At 39.7% G+C, this 15,804-nt stretch overlaps 1 protein-coding gene across 5 annotated transcripts in view; it reads left to right on the top strand.

Moving 5' to 3' along the window:
- The window catches only part of TESK2 (testis associated actin remodelling kinase 2), a 113,216-nt gene that overhangs the window by 85,762 nt on the left and 11,650 nt on the right, over nt 1-15,804 (top strand). For 4 of the 5 annotated variants that reach the window (XM_027649099.1, XM_027649098.1, XM_027649100.1 and 1 more), the window contains 3 exons: nt 2,211-2,357; nt 12,622-12,704; nt 14,536-14,611. In XM_027649099.1, the coding sequence (XP_027504900.1) occupies nt 2,211-2,357; nt 12,622-12,704; nt 14,536-14,611 (306 nt within the window). The remainder of the gene's footprint in view (nt 1-2,210; nt 2,358-12,621; nt 12,705-14,535; nt 14,612-15,804) is intronic. The other variant, XM_027649102.1, reaches the window with a different exon arrangement.

Raw genomic sequence — 15,804 nt, 5'->3', positions numbered from 1 at the left:
ACTCTTATGGGCTGCTTGTTTATTAGCACTTCTGGAGCCATTTGTGTCATGGTGTGGCACAGACTAGAAAATGGAAGCTGAGCCAGTGATTCCCTTCCCCCTCACGTTGTCTTGCCAATGAATTTAAGTATGGTAGTGCTGTATGGGTGGTCTGTTGTCTATTACTGCCCTGTCAGAAAGGTGAAATGGTTTGGGGTAATTGCTAAGTGTCACTCTATAACTGGGTTATCCAGCTTGGGGCTTTGGTGCCTTCTGTTCCAGGTTGGTCAGTATTGTTCAGATGTGAACATAACTGGACAAGAAGTGCTGTTCACACTTTCCCAGAGGGGCTGGAAATATATTAGAAGTTATTGTAGAAGTCTTATTCACCATTTTTTCCTTAAGCATGATAGCAACTTATGACTTAAAAAAATATAAATCTAATTTTATTGAGCATGTTTTTTTCTTGAGTGCCCATAAGGTCATCTAACTCCCTTAGGGGTTCAGATAAAAGCAGTGAGAAAGATCAAAGCTGGAAAAGCTCAAAGCAATATTGTTTCCAACACTGAACCAGGTTGGCTGCAGCTCTAGTTGGTCTTGAAAATCTCCAAGGATGGAGATTGCATAGTCTCAGATTGACCTGTTCCAGAGCTGCTTCCCTCTCCTGGCACACATACTCCTAGCACAAGGAACAGGTTGTTTTGGAGAGAGAGGGGTCGTGCCCTGGACTGCCAGTGAAATGTTCTGCTGTGCATGGGCTGGGATGAATCCTGTTCCCAAGGGATGTGCAGTGGAACCCCTTCCTGTGAGCTCTGTGTCAATTAAAATTGCTTTGTGCCTCCTCTGCCTGAATGCTTTTGCCACCCTAGTTACTTGTGGAACTTGTGTATCTGCTGAAAAGGTTTTCAAAATTAACTGGTGAGCTCAGCAAAAGGAATAAACTGTTCAGGAGGTGAGCTGTGACCCTTGGACTTATCAGTAGAGTCTGGCTTTGTGTGTTCTTTCCTTGCTATAGCACAGCCTGAGGAGATCATCCATCCACACTCCATTGTGTGTGGTTCATGTTTGCCTTGTGCCATAGGCTCCAAGACACAAAGAAGCCCAACAAAATACAAGCAAGTTACAAGTTTCTGAAACAACAAAAGCTGCAATTAAAACTTCGGTTTGAACATGATAATGGTGCCACACTGTCATGTGTCACTGTCGGGGTGAATGACACGGGGAAGTACAAAGCCATTTGAGAGAGGGTTGGAGATCTGTCTGGCTCAGAGGAGGGAAGTTGGTGCAGCCTGACACAGTGTTACATGCGTGGGCCAATCTTGGGAGCAAACTGTCCTGCCTGCTTCACTTGGGTTTTCTTGAGAGAAGTCACTGCATTGCTGCCAGGTTTTCCTTCTGGAGAGAGCTACTCTTTCTGCTTGGTTGCTGGTGGGGGACTGGGGCTGGGAGTGAAACAAGAAGTTACTTAAACACGATGTAGCTGCTGGTGTGGTATAAAGGGTCTATACATAAAGCATAAGCTGTGTTTCTGTAATGATTATTTGAGCAGTGGAGCTGCCATGTCTTAACCCTGGCTTATATTACTTAGTGTCATTTAGGTGCTGCTTTGTTTCACTGTCTTTTATAGCATTTGTCTTTTACTTAATATACTTTCCTTTTCATGAGGGCCACTGTTTGATGGGGTTGATGTAGTACTGAACACAGTGGGAATCAGATTGCTGATTGGAACTTGTAGATACAGCAATAAAAAAAAAATGGAACTTACAGCAACACATTGTAATATTTTTCTTTGATGCTGTTTCAGTTTAGGGAATTGATATCTGGGAACTTGATCAGGCTCCATGACCTACACTTGGATACTTAGCCTGCTGTTTGTTGATTTATCCTATATGAGAGCCATCTCTTCATCCTTTTTTACCCTAATTTTCCTCAAGCTGGAAATGAGATGGTGATATGATATTGTAGGTGTTTCTGAAGGCTCTATTTAAGTACCAGAGAGTTAATGCAGTGGTGGCTGTCACATGCATCTTTAACATAAATGCGTTGTAACAGCTGATGGAGACATTTTCAGCCTCTCTTGATCTGCAAACTCTGTGCCTCTCAAGCCCTTAAGAAAAGAAGAAGTTTTAATATGTAACTGAGCTGAGGTCATCTGTGTAATTATGAACCTTACGTTCCTGTCAATATATGAAGTTAAATAATTAATTACAAATGTTGCTTTGTCTTTTCAGTACATCAATTGTGGTAACCTGGAACAGCTCTTAGACAGTAACCAGCATCTGCCCTGGACAGTGAGGGTGAAACTGGCTTATGACATTGCTATGGGGATCAGTTATCTTCACTATAAAGGCATTTTCCACCGAGACCTTACATCCAAGGTACCGTTTATAAACTTAAGAGAACTTTTTAATGAAGGTACTGTAAGTGATTTTTGGGGTTTTTTTCCTCCTCCTCCTTTTGGCAGGTAACTGTTATTTTATAAGGTGTGATCTAAGACATTTTGAGAAATAAATTGAAACACGGTTTATAGAATCGAAACTTTCCTCAAAACATGTTCATAGTTTGTATGGGAACTAGAGAAATTACTATCCTGAAGGAAGGTCGTTCCTTAAATGAGTTCAGCTTGGGATTTCTCAGAAAGCAGCTGCAGAGTTTTTTAGTTCCGAATTGTGGTTCAGTAAAGTATTTAAATCCCTGGATAATTAAGCACAGCAACCTAACATTTGGAACAGGTTAATCATATAAAGAACCCAATTGAGAAGATTATTACAAATGCACTTTAAAATCTCCTTGTTGTTTCTGTTTCCCTGTGTATTTCACAAATCTTCTGTAGGAAGAGTGACCTTTCATTACTAATTCTGTGTTAAGTGTTTCTCTCACTTCTAAAGTCAGAAGATCAAAAGAGTTTGCCTAAAATGTTCAAATTTCAGTTTCTTCCAGAATGATATTTCAGTGGCAGAGTTTTCAATGGACAAAGGCGTATTTTTTTAATTGCTTTAGTGACAACTTGTATGAATTTATTTGGCTGAAGTAGCCAGCTAATTCAAGCTCAGCAAGAAATATTGACATAGGAGCACTAAGCTCTGTGAACAGATTGTCCCAGTATTCACACTGGGTCTTAGCATACATTGCAGCCTGTTGTGAGGGCTTTGCTGTCCTGTCTGTCCTGTTGTCTGGAGCTAATGAGCTGGTTTAAGCTCACTGGGGACCTGCAATATGACAGAAGTTCTTGAGAAGACTTCATAATGCACTTCAATCAAAAGCATCCAGAAGAATATTATCTGAGTCTAAAAGGAACTGTTTTTAAAGATTAGAAACAGCTTTTAAAAACCACAACACAGTGTGTTTGCAAATGTGAGTGACTACTAGTCCTCCATCCAGTTTTCTTTTTTTTTTTTTTAACATTACCTCAGTCCAGTGTTAAACAGATGTAGAGTGTGCATTTAGCCAAAGTGGGGAAAAAAAGTTGAACTGGTGATGAAAGAAGTATTTCAGTGAAGTCATAAAATACTTCCTTGGCTGTTCTTTCAAGTGAAAGGGGCTGAATTCTGCCAAGAAGAATATCAAATTTATGAAAAATGCCCGTACTTGGAGTCACATCACTTTGATATGATACACTCAGAAAGCTCCATTTCAGTCACCTTGGAGTGTGCAGATAAGAGATGCATAAAGATATCTGAAAAGATAACTTGGTGTTCCCCTTTCTTTTTCAGTTCAGGAGGTATTTTAGTACATTTAAGAGCAGAGTTCCTGCAAGGAGCCAAAGTACCGAAGGAGAACTTTATGCCTGCAGCATTTATCATAACACATACTGTGATGGCTAGTCATATGAAGATCCCATTTTCTGGGATCCCTGTGGATGCCTTTGTTCCCAACTTTACATAACTGTATTCCCCTTCTCTGGAGCTGCCCTACCAGTGCTTCAGTGTTATCTATTGTTGAATGCCAATTGTTTGGAAAGTGCACCCGCTGGGAGGGGTTTGTGATGTCCCAGCAACAGCAAACTCATCAGAGGCCACAGGAAACAGTGAGGTTATTTAAAAACAAATGAACAACATATCAAACCCTAAGAATTTATTAGCAGTTATGCTATATTTGGATTGTTCTTAGCACTAAAGTTATAGTATCTCTGTGGGTCACATTGGAACCTGTCAGGATAAAAGTCTAAGTCATCAGCTTAGAAGCTTTCAAATTTCTTGGACATTTTGGGTTGTTTTCTGTTTGTTTGTTTTTTAAATTTACTTTTAAAAGTATTTTTTATGTGATGTATGTACTTTCCTTGTTCTATTTGGGAAAGGAAGTAGATGAAACACCAGGCCTTAAACACCCACCTTAAACAACTTGTGAATTTTATTAGTGTGTTATTGTATTGATGAAATATACTTTAAAATGAACTCTATTGGACAAATTACTCTCCTTTTGAATCTTAAAGAAGTCACTTTGTTCCAAAGCAAAAAAATTAAGATAACCATAGGAAACACCTGTCACCAAAATTTTCAATGCTTAGACTGTAGCTTTTGGCTACAGCTTGAGGACGTGCCTTGTCTTTTACCAGGTTTGTATTGGTGGTAGGATGAGTCATCTTCATTCCTACTAGTAAACAGTTGGTGTGTGAACAAGCTGAAGGAAAATGTGATGGCCTCTTTCCTTGGGAGAGAACTGATCTGGATTGAACAAGGGCAGATTCAATAGTGTTCTATAGTGCCCTTTCTTCGGTAAACTTCAGTAATTGATGTGATGCTTTAGTGTTCAAATGAAAGCAAAGACAAGGATTTAGACCTGCAAAAGTCAGAATAGACAGTGGGCTTGCAGGGTGGGAGAGTGGAGCATTTTTCTAGGAAAATTCTTGGCCTTGACTGAACTGTGAACAGAATGAAACTGAGACTTTCTATGCGATAATGTCTCTGTGCTTTAACTGTTACCCTTAAGACAACAGCCCGCTGCAAACTGTCCCTATAATGTGAATTTTTCTATTAAAATTATTTGTATTAATTTAGACCTGTACTTCTGCCTTTTTTTTCTGGAAAATCTCTAGTTCCTGGAGCAGATGGTGTGATACATAAATTTTACTATGTCAGTTATGTCAGCAGAGTTGTCTTGCTCTTAGTGTTATATGTGTCTATGTATTTGCATAGCATTTTAAAGAAAAAGTTCCTGTCCCCTGCCTGTCTGAGATCGAATAATAAGTGGGTTGGGCCATTAGTCTACAGCAGGGTGATCTCTCTTCCTAATGGCACCGTGTGGAGAGTAGCAGAACAGCATTGATACTGCAGGAGGCCAGAGGGAAGAATGGTAGAGAAGAGTAGATGTAGGTCATTACAGTCAATGTGACAGCCCACGGGGATGTCAGGGCTGACATCCCACCGGTGCCCTTCCTGATGCCCTTCTGTCAGAGAGAGAGGCAGTGCTTGTGAGAAGAGAGTGTGCTGCCCAGACAGCTGGTACTCACCCGTGTCGTGAGCAGCTCTGTGCTTGGGCTGCTGGAGCTGATCAGGCTGATCTGCCCTGGTTGGTAGTGACAGCCTGGCTTGAATCTGTCAGAAAGTACAAGTGGTCAGACTGGCCTTTTCCAGCCTGCAGAGAGTAGGGGTGTGGGCAGGGTGACTCGTACGCTTTGTAAGCCAAGAAATGTGCTGTCCCCACTTTTGACTTGTCATGAAAAGATTTACACAGCGATTAAGCCATAGATGGGTTCTGACAGCCTGCCTCATTGGCTCATTCCCTGTCCCCTGTCCATATCACTGCAAACCCTGTGAATTGTTCTTTATTTGGGGCTCGTTGTATGCATTTGCATCCTGGAATCATGAGGATTTTCTTCATCTTTCAGCGATTGTCAAGAAGGTCTGGTTATGAATTTTAACTCTGAAAGTCTTAGTTACAGAAAGTGCAATCATTAAAACAGAAATCATACTGTGAAACATTGAAAGTGTTTCAGTAGAAGTCACTGAATTGTGATATAGTTTTTTCTTAATCTGACTTGGTTTTGCAATATTCTGGCTGTTGTAACCTAAAATTAAAGTAGCAGTGTTTGGGACAGTGCAGGAAAGAAGTGTCCAGCCTGCAAAAAGAATATGGCAATCTTTTGGTACCTCACCCCTCAAAACAAATATCTTACTACTACACAGCGAGTTTCTTCAACACCTTGTTTACACTGTATTTGCACTGCATTCAAACCCTGTTCTGGAAGCACTGTTGATTTCCTTGGCAGCTCACACCAGTGACTGCCCTAATACCAGTGAACTTATTCTTACAGTACCTCTGAGATGAGGGAGATGAGTGAACTCTGCCTTATTATGAGAGACTAAAAGTAAGAATATTGGTGAATGTTGTGTATCTGTTTTAAGACTTTGGTCTTTTGTTTGGAGTGTTTGGCATTTTATGTGTTTAAGTTCAAAGCAATATGCTCACTGATCTCAGAGACAGTTAGAAACATTACAGCACTTATAAAATAGTCATGTTTGACCCCTGGAGAAAGAGAATGTTACTAATCTTGTGTGTCCTCTGAAAAATTGTGTTAAAGTAGCTTCCTTGTCACAGACTCCTCCTGTGATGCTGAGGAAGGCCAGAGTCCAGATCCTGGGGCAACACTGGAATAGTCTTAACCACAAGACAGAAGAGCTTCATTTGCAACCCAGGCTTTCTTTTTCATCTCTTCCCAGCCTTTCTGTCACCCTGCTGTTTATGTGGGAAGAGTGGCCAGGGTCCTGAAAATAGTGGTCCAAGTGTTTTATGTACAGCCCCAATTCACCGTCAGCATGAATCCATTGTGTGCACTAAAACACAGGGATGCCGGGTGGAAAACTGTGTGATCATGTAATTAAGGATATTACCTTAATGTGTATGCATAAGGGGAAGAAGGAGAGTTGTTACAGGAAGTTTTACATCCCATCTTTTTTGCAATATTATTATTTTGATCCAGAGTTTTTGTATACAACTTCCTACCAGTGTTAGAAACAACGGAAAAAAGTGACATGACGCGCTTTACCTTAGGGTTGGAAACCAGGATATTCATGGTGAAGGTGTTTGTTGCTTCATGAAGTAACGTGAAGTATACATTAAGTATTTTTAATTTGTATTTGTTGCTACTGTTAATTAATATTACTAAAACACATTGCATGTTTTTGGTGTGGAAGAGGAACAGAGAGAGGGACAGGAGAGATGCCTTGGCAGTGAGAAGTGAACATCTCGGAGTCTGCCCATTTTTCCAAGACTGATCGTACCTACTCTGTTACTACCCAATCCTTTCTCCTGGTGTACAATTCCAGCCTCTGATTAGGCTTTTCATCCTTGTTCATAGGCTTTTTCTTTTCTTTTTACTCCCAGTTCCTGCCCACCAACCTTATTGATCAATCTCCTTGTCTGGCTGACTGCATTTACCCTCTTCCTGTTGCTCCCCCTTGATGCTTTATCCAAGCAATCTTTCTGTGTTCTGGTCTTTAGTTTGTTCAGCCATTTCTAGCTCTCCCCATGTTCTGCTGCTCCAGGTTAGCTCTGATCCCTGCCACTACCACCTGTTTGCTGTACTTCCAGTTCTTATGTCCTTGTAATAGTATTTGGGGTTTTTCCCCTCTGTCAGGAGCCTTGCTTAAGACCCTGATCTTGGTCCCTGCCAACCCCTGGCTTGGACTCATCCTCTGTCTTGTCACCTTAGTCACTCAAATTCCTCATGCAGCGTATGCCTGTCCCAGCCTACTCTTTGCAGCAGTGGCAAAAGATGCATCTTACACAGAGATCTCATCATGTTTCAGGTTGAGCACATGCCAGATTTGGTATGATACCACAGGCTAACATTTTGAGGATTTTTTATTTTTGTTATTTAAAAATTTGTTTGCCGCACATATTCTTTGTTCTCCCAAGCACCTGAGCTGTTGTAGCTGAACACCCTTTCCCTAAAAACCCACCACCAAAGCTCTTGATTAAAAACAAACCAGCAAACCCCCAAACAAGTGCCTTTTAGTTTTGCAGAATTATGTATAATTGAAAACAAGGTTTTATAATCAGTAGTAGGTTGTGAGCAGTTTTAGGGGACATTGAGCTCCATTGATGATAAAAATCTATGAAAAAATCCTAATCTTTAGGCACACAGATATATACACACATATGAATGCGTGTGTATTCCTGCCAACATCTGCTTTCACTTCTCAGTGTGTAATGGCTCAGCCTTCTCCCATTGAGAGAGGAGCAGTCTCAGTTACTACAGGACAGAATCCTGCATGTAAGCAATTACTGTGGATTATCTGATGTAACATAAATTCACTGCCTTTGGGCTTGCAAGTGACATGCCCTGACTTCCTACCTTGTGTGCTCTTTGCTTCTTTAACGCAAAATAAACCCCAAGCAGTGAACAGCACCTTTGTCTGATGAGTCTCATGTTTGCTGCTGCGATTGCAAAGTCCCCTTTGTGCTGCACTAAGCTCTGGTGTGGATATTTTGCACTGCAGGGGAGAGCTGCCACTGAAAAAATGAACTGTTACAAATGGTTATTTCTAGTTACAATAATAAACTTTTACTGGGACTTTGGGAACCAAAAGGAGCCCATCCCTTAAACATATTAGTTTCAGAAGTGTATCTAGTACTGTAAACTTCCCATTATGCATTTAATTGTCAGTGGTGTTTTTCCTAGAGGGTAGCACTTTAAAAATAGCTGATACATCTCAATTGGCCTTTAAGTATTTCAATTCAGTAACAGTCATCAGAAGATTGCAAATGACACTCAGTAGTGTTTCTGTATTTTCTGGAGTGCAGTAAAGTGTCTGAGGAGTTTAGATTGTATGTCATACCATAAAACAAAACTATGGAGTTTCTTCATCTAAGCAATTTATTTTTAACTCTGAAACTCTTGAGTCTATTTTCATTTTTGTTTATGTAAAAGGGAGAGTAGAATATTGCGTTTGTCTTAGTAGGATTATGCTGTGCAAAGCAGATGTTAAGCTCCTGTAACACACAAAGGGGGCTTTATGTTCTTTCACATCTGTCTGCATAAACAGCTCTGTTAACTCTTTAGGGCTCATGTACAGAGCTCCTTGCTTCTATTAAGAGACTGCCTCAGGAAGGACTGATGGGGTTCCTATTTTGGAGGAAAAAACCACTCTTGAGAACCCAACTGAAGTCAAATAGTGCCCTGTTCAACTGTGTGAGTTGCTAAAGGAAAGAACTTCCCCATCTGTAGGAGTCCAAAGAGAAATCTTGAAAAGGTTGTCATGTTTTATTGCCTTGCAGCTTATACAAATAGTACAATAGTAAGTCAAAAGTGTTTTCTCAAAGCTCATGTTGCAAAGCTGCTTGGCATTTCATTTTGTAGGCAGTTCTTGAGAGGCTCTTGCACTAGCAAGGGTTTTGAACTCTTGCATTTCTGTGTCAAAATCCATTAATGAAACTTCTTCATACCACATTGATACACTTTTTTTTTTTTTTTTTTTTAGAAACTGGGGAGTATCACTTTGTTAGAAGAAACAGTGCAGTATGTACTATTGTACTTTTCCTGCTAAGAAACCACCCCTAGATTAAATTCAAAAGCTCTTTTTGACCATTTAAATTCAAAAGCTCTTTTTGACCATTTAGTCTTTAATGAAGGTTTCTCTCTTTTTGATCCTGATTTACTTTGGTGGTAGAATGTGAATTCTTAGAGATGTCTTTCATTGGGTGCACGTGAGCTACCAGTTACCGTGGGCTGTGTTCAGTCACCTATTTATGAATTGCATCTTAAATCTGGTAACTCAATTATCTGTGCTGTGGGTTTTATGCAGCATTGTGTAAAGGCATCTCTAGGGTGGAGGAGGAGTATGGTGGTGCTGGAGAATCAGCACATTGTCCACACAACTTTGCCTTGAATTAGTAGCAGAGGCTGGAAAAGTGACATCTGACCATGCTAGTTTATGTAGAAGGGGTTTACTACTGATTTTGCTGGGAATAGGCTTCCATTCTTTCTGGGTTCCAGGAAATTGGTGCTTAGCTATTTAAAAACTTGCCCCAGTTGAATTAAATCAGTTTAGTTTCACTACAGTGAGCATTTGTAGTGACACTGGGATTTTATTGTATGGTGCATGTCACCTGCCTGTGGCTGATATCAGTATGAGTAAAAAAGTCACTCTTGTACTGGAGTACATATCCTAATGAATTTAAATTCACACTCAGCACTTCTTCCCGTGCAAACAAAAAACAAGCTTCCCCTAATGAGAGAGAACAGTTGAGCTTCTTTCTTCACCTCACTTAACATTGTGCAGCCCACCACAGCAGAACAAGTGATCAATACTTTGTAGCCTCAGTGTTGCCCTGGGTTTTCCCCAGTGCCTTCTCCTGGTGCAGTGGCCTCTCCTGCAGGACCTGTGGACCCCACAGCAGTGGCCTGTCTGCACTTTTGGTCTCTCCAAGCACTTGCATTGAAAGGGAGCCTTGGCTTTGCTGCAGGCAAATACCTCTCACTGGGGAGGGAGCTCAGAGCTGTCAAGCAGTATTGGCTTAATTTATGATTTATCTGGGAATAACCTACTTGTATAATGGTTCAGTGCTGTACCTGAGAGCTGGGACTGCCTGGGGCTTGTTGGGGGGTGGGATTGTTCATCTTCAGTTGGTGACATATCGTTGTCTAATGGGATGTGATTAGATGCTGGTAAGAAGCTGAAGGAATATTTGCTGTCAGGATGATGTTGATTTTTAAGCCTCCTTTTGATATCAAAGCAGCCTTGTAAATTATTGCAGATTTTTAGGTCAGTAGATAGGTTTCTACAGATTTTTATTTATGTTGAAAGTAGTTCTTTCAGTAGTCTGGTTTTAAATGTTTCCCTGAAATTTTGGAGACCTGGGGTTATTGGAGAATAACGCTAATCCATAAAACCCAGAAGGTAAAATTAAGTGTTGCAGTCTTGCTACTAAAAATGAACAAAATGTATATAGTCAAAGGTAATGGAATAAGAAAATCTAGACTTTAAAAGTAGTGTTTATGAATCATAGAGATTTCTTCAAAAAATACTGAATTGTGAATCATCTTTAGTTGCTGAGAAATCTGCGGCAGAAAAACAACCTGAAATTTTTCTGCGTAAAACAGTATCAGCCTCCTTGAACAGTGCAAAATCTCTGGTGTCCTCATGGACTTGTTTCTGTGTGGTACACAACGAAATTCCACTTGTCTGAATCATCTGAGTCAGATTTTTCAGAAAAGTTTTATCCTTCTCAGTTTTAAGTCCACTTAGAATGACCAAATGTTTAAAGAGAGGCGAGTGGAATGAATGCGCTCTTTGATACAAGATAACAAAGGCCGCAACTGAGAAGCTTTGCTGCTCTTTGGGTAAGCACAGTTGATTTAACTTGGTACATGTTTATGAATCCCCAAGCTAACTGTAGTTATTATACTTGAGTCATGCTAAACAAATAAAGCTTTGCATCTCAGGAGCCTGGCATGTGTTTCAAGAGGCTGGCATGCATTTTCTTTACATGATCACAGGAATGGCTTCCTTAACCTTTTAATTGGCAGGAAGAAAACTTACTTCATGGCCTGAGCCACGGTCGTCTCTGAATAATATAAACAGTGATGACCTGAACTTGATCTTTTAGACAAGGGACTCACTTTTCTTGGTAGCTGCATTATACAGACAAGCTAATGCTCGGGGTCAGCGAGGGGCTTTTGTATATCCGAGCACAATAAAGCTAGAAAGTGTTTCCTGCTGTTTAGCTAATTAATGCAGGGTACCACTCAGTAGGAATCAGCAGTGGTTTTGCTGCCTGTCACTGCTATTGTACTGCCTGCAGAAAGATACAGAACGAGGCATGTGGGAAGGGAATGAATTCTGTCTTGTTCTACCTATTGCAGGACAGCAACAAATGCAGGGAAGTCAGCTATAGATTCATTTGATGAAAAGGGGAAAGGTGTGGTATTGGAATGGTCAAAGCATATTTCTCAGAGTTGTAAATAAATAACAAAAAGAAATCAATAATACTCTGTGTGTGATGTGCTGCTGCCAGCCCAGAATTAGCTGTGTGTGTCCTTAAATTGCCCTCCATCCTGACACTGGAGGGCACATTTGAAAGGAAAGGAATGACAGCTTTTCTTTATTAGACTTTTCCCTTAAATCATGTTTTCTAAATGCACTGTAAAATAAAGAATGTTGAGACTTTAAAGGCTCATGTAACTTTGTCACATCTTATATTTTCTGATGAAAAGCTGCTGCAGAGCACTGAGCTCCTTTTCAGTAGCAAAATAGACAAAGGCATTTGGAGTTTGCTCTGATCTTGTATTCTGGTCAGGTACAGGTAAATGGTAAAGAGAAAATTTAAAGTGTCATAGTGAACAGTGTGCATTGCATATAGTTGAGCACAAGGGAGCTAAATAATTCAATTCTTGTTATTACCTAGCTGGGTATGTGCTGCCTGTGGCTGCCTGCTTCTCAGCAAGTTTATAAGTGGATTATTAACTAAGTGGAAGGCTGTTCACAGCATCTCAAGTTTGACAGATATGATTGTGCAGGGGGAGGGCAGGGGAAGAGGGTGGTTGCTCTCAAACAAAAGCTTCTCATAGATAAATGTGTTCCAAAATATATTTTATAGTTGTGTTCCAGATTAAAAATAGATAAAACAAACGTTACAGATGTTTCATGCCCAGACAATAACACTTCTGTTTAGTTTTTTTTTTTTTTTTCCTTTTTCCAGAACTGCTTAATAAAACACGATGAGAATGGATATTCAGCAATAGTGGGAGACTTTGGTTTAGCAGAGAAAATTCCTGATCACAGGTACGTGAACTAATCTAAATAGAGTGAGAGTTGCAGTGAGACTGCAGGTCAGAAGCTCCAGTCAGAGCCAGATCCCTGAGGCTGTTGTTGCATTCTGATACAGAGTTTGCAAAAAATATCCTCAGTCTTCAGTCTGGAACTGCAGGCTGGAGAGCCAAAATGTTCCAGCCTTAATTACTGTCCATTTTGACGTTTAGTGGTGACATTTATTCTTCAAAAATGTTCCAAGGAGTAGATGATTTACTCAAGCTTTTCAGTTCATCTTTTAAGCAGGTACTTGGGAATTCTGGGTTTAAAAAACCCCACAAAAATACTGTCCAACACTCTGGATTGGGATGATTTTGTAATACATGTCATTTGTTGATTCCAAGCAACTTTAGCTTCTTTCCATTTTCATAAATAGTATCCAGGGCATTCTAATACTCCCTTTAATGTCTGGATTAGTTGTTAAGATCCAGGTTTATAACAAAGAGTAGAATTAATTATAAAATTACCGTAGTTCACCATTTTACTTTTTCTAGGATGAAATTATAATCTTAACTCATTTGAGGAATGCACAGGTGACTGTCCCAAGCTATTGTCAAAATTGGAAATAGTCCTTTTGTCATCCCTCCATTGGGGAGATCAAGGACAAGGATTTCATTGTTCTCTCTGTATATTAACTTGTGTATTTCAGAGTATTCTGACTGTGAAATGTGCTGTCAGATTTTCTCCAGTGTGTACTTCTGAGTAAAATAAATAAAAGCCTTCCAGCTCTTTTGACTGCAAAGAGAACAATAAAAGTTGATCTCAGCTATGTACGGTTTTTAGACTGCACGTATCCTAAAACCATATCTTGGGAGGTCTAAAGGCTTGTGTTAATGTTGGTGAAATATTGATGTAAAAGCTTAACAAAGTCTTAATTTCCAAACTACTGATAAGTACAGCCAATGTGTGTCTTGTAGCTCCTCTGGGGCACCCCGTAAGGTGCTGAAAGCTTCAGTGGTATTCAAATGAACCCATCACAAAATCAGGAAGGCACTACAGGTGCCTTAAGTTGTTCTTAATAACCAGTTTTTAGATGCCCTGAAAACTGAAAACTGACAGTAATAGCTTGAGTAGCTACTGAAATAAACAACTTAACAGAATTGCCACATTAGACACCATTTTGGTTTGATCTAGTCTTACCTCATTTTGAAAGGCAGCTTTGTTGTTCTCAGTTTGCTGATAGCAAGCCATGCTATCTTGAAGCCTTCAGAGGCCTTTATTTTTTTAATAGGTATTCCCTCAAGGTCAGGTGGGTGACAGGCTGGAGGTCTTTCTTAAGGCCCCAGTATTCAGCCACATGGAAACGGCAGATTTTTCAAATTGGATCTATTCTGATTACTTTTAGTTTTTGCCTATTAAAGGATTCCTTTGGTCAATCTTGATTTTTTTTTTGTTGTTTTGTTTTGTTTTAATTCAGTTTGTAAACAGGCTGTGCTGACTTCATTCAGAGTTGCTTATCAGTATACATGTAGAGATGGATACCTGCATGTCTTGGTGGATGAATGGATAATTCAGCATCTAGCCTGAAACTGATGTCCACAAACGTTTCCATGTACAGATGAAGGAGCCAAATCTGCCAGGAGTTTGGAAATAAAAATTATTGAACAGCTATGACCTTAAAATAGACCTTTTTTTTTTTTTTTTTTTTCCCCCAAAGTGGCCAGGCACTTAAAAACTAGAAATAAAATGTGAGTTATTGATTGGGAAAGTTAATAGCAGTGCTTGAGCATTTAATTAATGGTTCTTTCCTCTCTTCCTCCACCCCTCTCCCCTCTTCCTCCCCATCTATCCCATATCCATATAGTGAGAAGTTACCAGTGGTGGGTTCACCCTTCTGGATGGCACCAGAGGTTCTCAGAGATGAACCCTACAATGAAAAGGTAGGTACATGATATAGATGTTAGTTGTCAGGTATTTCTCTTCAGTAGCTGTATGCAAGATTTAGAATTTCAATAATAATAAAACTTGCTGTTTTCACTTGTGACATTTCTAATATTTTTAATTCACGGTGTGTAATCTTACATGGAAATAGAATTAGATTTAGGATTGTTCTCTGTGATGCTGTTTCCATTCTGAAACACCCCACATGCCAAAATAGGATGATGGTTTGTTGATGTAAGACAATTTCATTTAACCAAGTCTCAAGAGAAATGTGGTGAAGTTGCTTCCCATACACTAGTGAAATCTGGGTAGAAGTAAAACCTGTATGTAAACTTGTACAATTATGTGTGTGTATATGTGTATACATATAAATCAGCATTTCTTAAGGTAAGATTTCTTGATAAGATAAAAATGCTCTCCACAGGTATTTACTAGTTTTCCTATTTGTGTCATTGGGAAATGTTTCTTTTAGGGGACGATCAGATCGCACTGGATTTTGAAAACAGTATTTTAAATCAAGCTCTTCTGTACACAAGATCTTCTCTCCATTACTTCAGCCCTGATAGTGCAGCTTTTCTGTGATAAAACACACATCCTGTACCTCTTTAGAGCTAGTAGTCAATAATCTATTAATTGGTAGTAGTTTTAACTTGCATGAAAGCAATAGCTACCTCAATAATTAATGTAATAATTACATTTCAAAGCTTTTTAAAGAGTTACAGTTGACCTAAATTAATAATAAAGTACCAAATCTGTGGTGCCACATTCTTCACCAACCCTGGGGCATGGAGGACTAAAGAGGAAGCAGGTCTTACACCTCATCAGCATGAAAGGTGTCATGTAAGCCCGGCTGATATGTAAGGGATGAGGGATGCAAGCTTCTGCTCTGTAGACTTGTATTCCATGTTTTCCTAAATTTTATTACATGGAAAACTCATGTGGGGGAAATCTGAGAAACTGTGCAGCTCCAGGGGTAGTCAGATAAGTGATTGCTGAGTGTCATGGAAATTGAGGCTGCCATACAGTGCTGCTGGATATCCTGAGCTTTGGGAAGACACTGTTTTCTCCAGAGGTATTGAACCCTGAGAAGAGAAAACTGTAATTTTTCTTAACAGCAGTATTAATGTTCTGGATAAGTTTTGATCATGTGTATTCTAAACCCGTTTTTCTAACCACAGTGATATATAGGCAT

Source organism: Corapipo altera, unplaced genomic scaffold (assembly GCF_003945725.1).
Source record: "Corapipo altera isolate COAL_440 unplaced genomic scaffold, ASM394572v1 112, whole genome shotgun sequence".
Taxonomy (NCBI): domain Eukaryota; kingdom Metazoa; phylum Chordata; class Aves; order Passeriformes; family Pipridae; genus Corapipo; species Corapipo altera.
Note: the sequence above shows the minus strand (reverse complement) of the source record. Positions and strands in the feature narration are given on the sequence as shown.